The sequence below is a fragment of the Egretta garzetta genome, unplaced genomic scaffold (genome assembly GCF_000687185.1).
Source record: "Egretta garzetta isolate BGI_Z169 unplaced genomic scaffold, ASM68718v1 scaffold21, whole genome shotgun sequence".
Classification (NCBI taxonomy): Eukaryota; Metazoa; Chordata; class Aves; order Pelecaniformes; family Ardeidae; genus Egretta; species Egretta garzetta.
In genome coordinates, this window is record NW_009258668.1 from 1,802,747 (window position 1) to 1,802,990 (window position 244).

At 73.0% G+C, this 244-nt stretch overlaps 1 protein-coding gene across 1 annotated transcript in view; it reads left to right on the plus strand.

The window, feature by feature from the left end:
• Positions 1–244, plus strand: part of ABHD12B (abhydrolase domain containing 12B) — a 12,242-nt gene that overhangs the window by 2,003 nt on the left and 9,995 nt on the right. The window contains exon 5 of the mRNA XM_035888434.1: positions 54–202. Within this exon, the coding sequence (XP_035744327.1) occupies positions 54–202 (149 nt within the window). The remainder of the gene's footprint in view (positions 1–53; positions 203–244) is intronic.

Below are 244 nucleotides of genomic sequence, written 5' to 3' on the forward strand. Positions count from 1 at the left end.
CGGGCACAGCCGCGTGGCTACGCCGGTGTGCTGGCTAAGCCGGCTGGAGCCCCCCCAGGGTAACCCTGCTCTCCCCCCCCAGGCACACGGTGCCGGGCAGCAGGGGGGCCGAGGCATGGGGCAAGGACCAGCGCTGGTACGAGGAGGCACTTGCGGACGCTCACCCTGTGATCATCTACCTGCATGGCAACGGGGGGACCAGGCGAGTACCCGGGGGCCCGCACCGCGCGTGCCCCTGCCACGG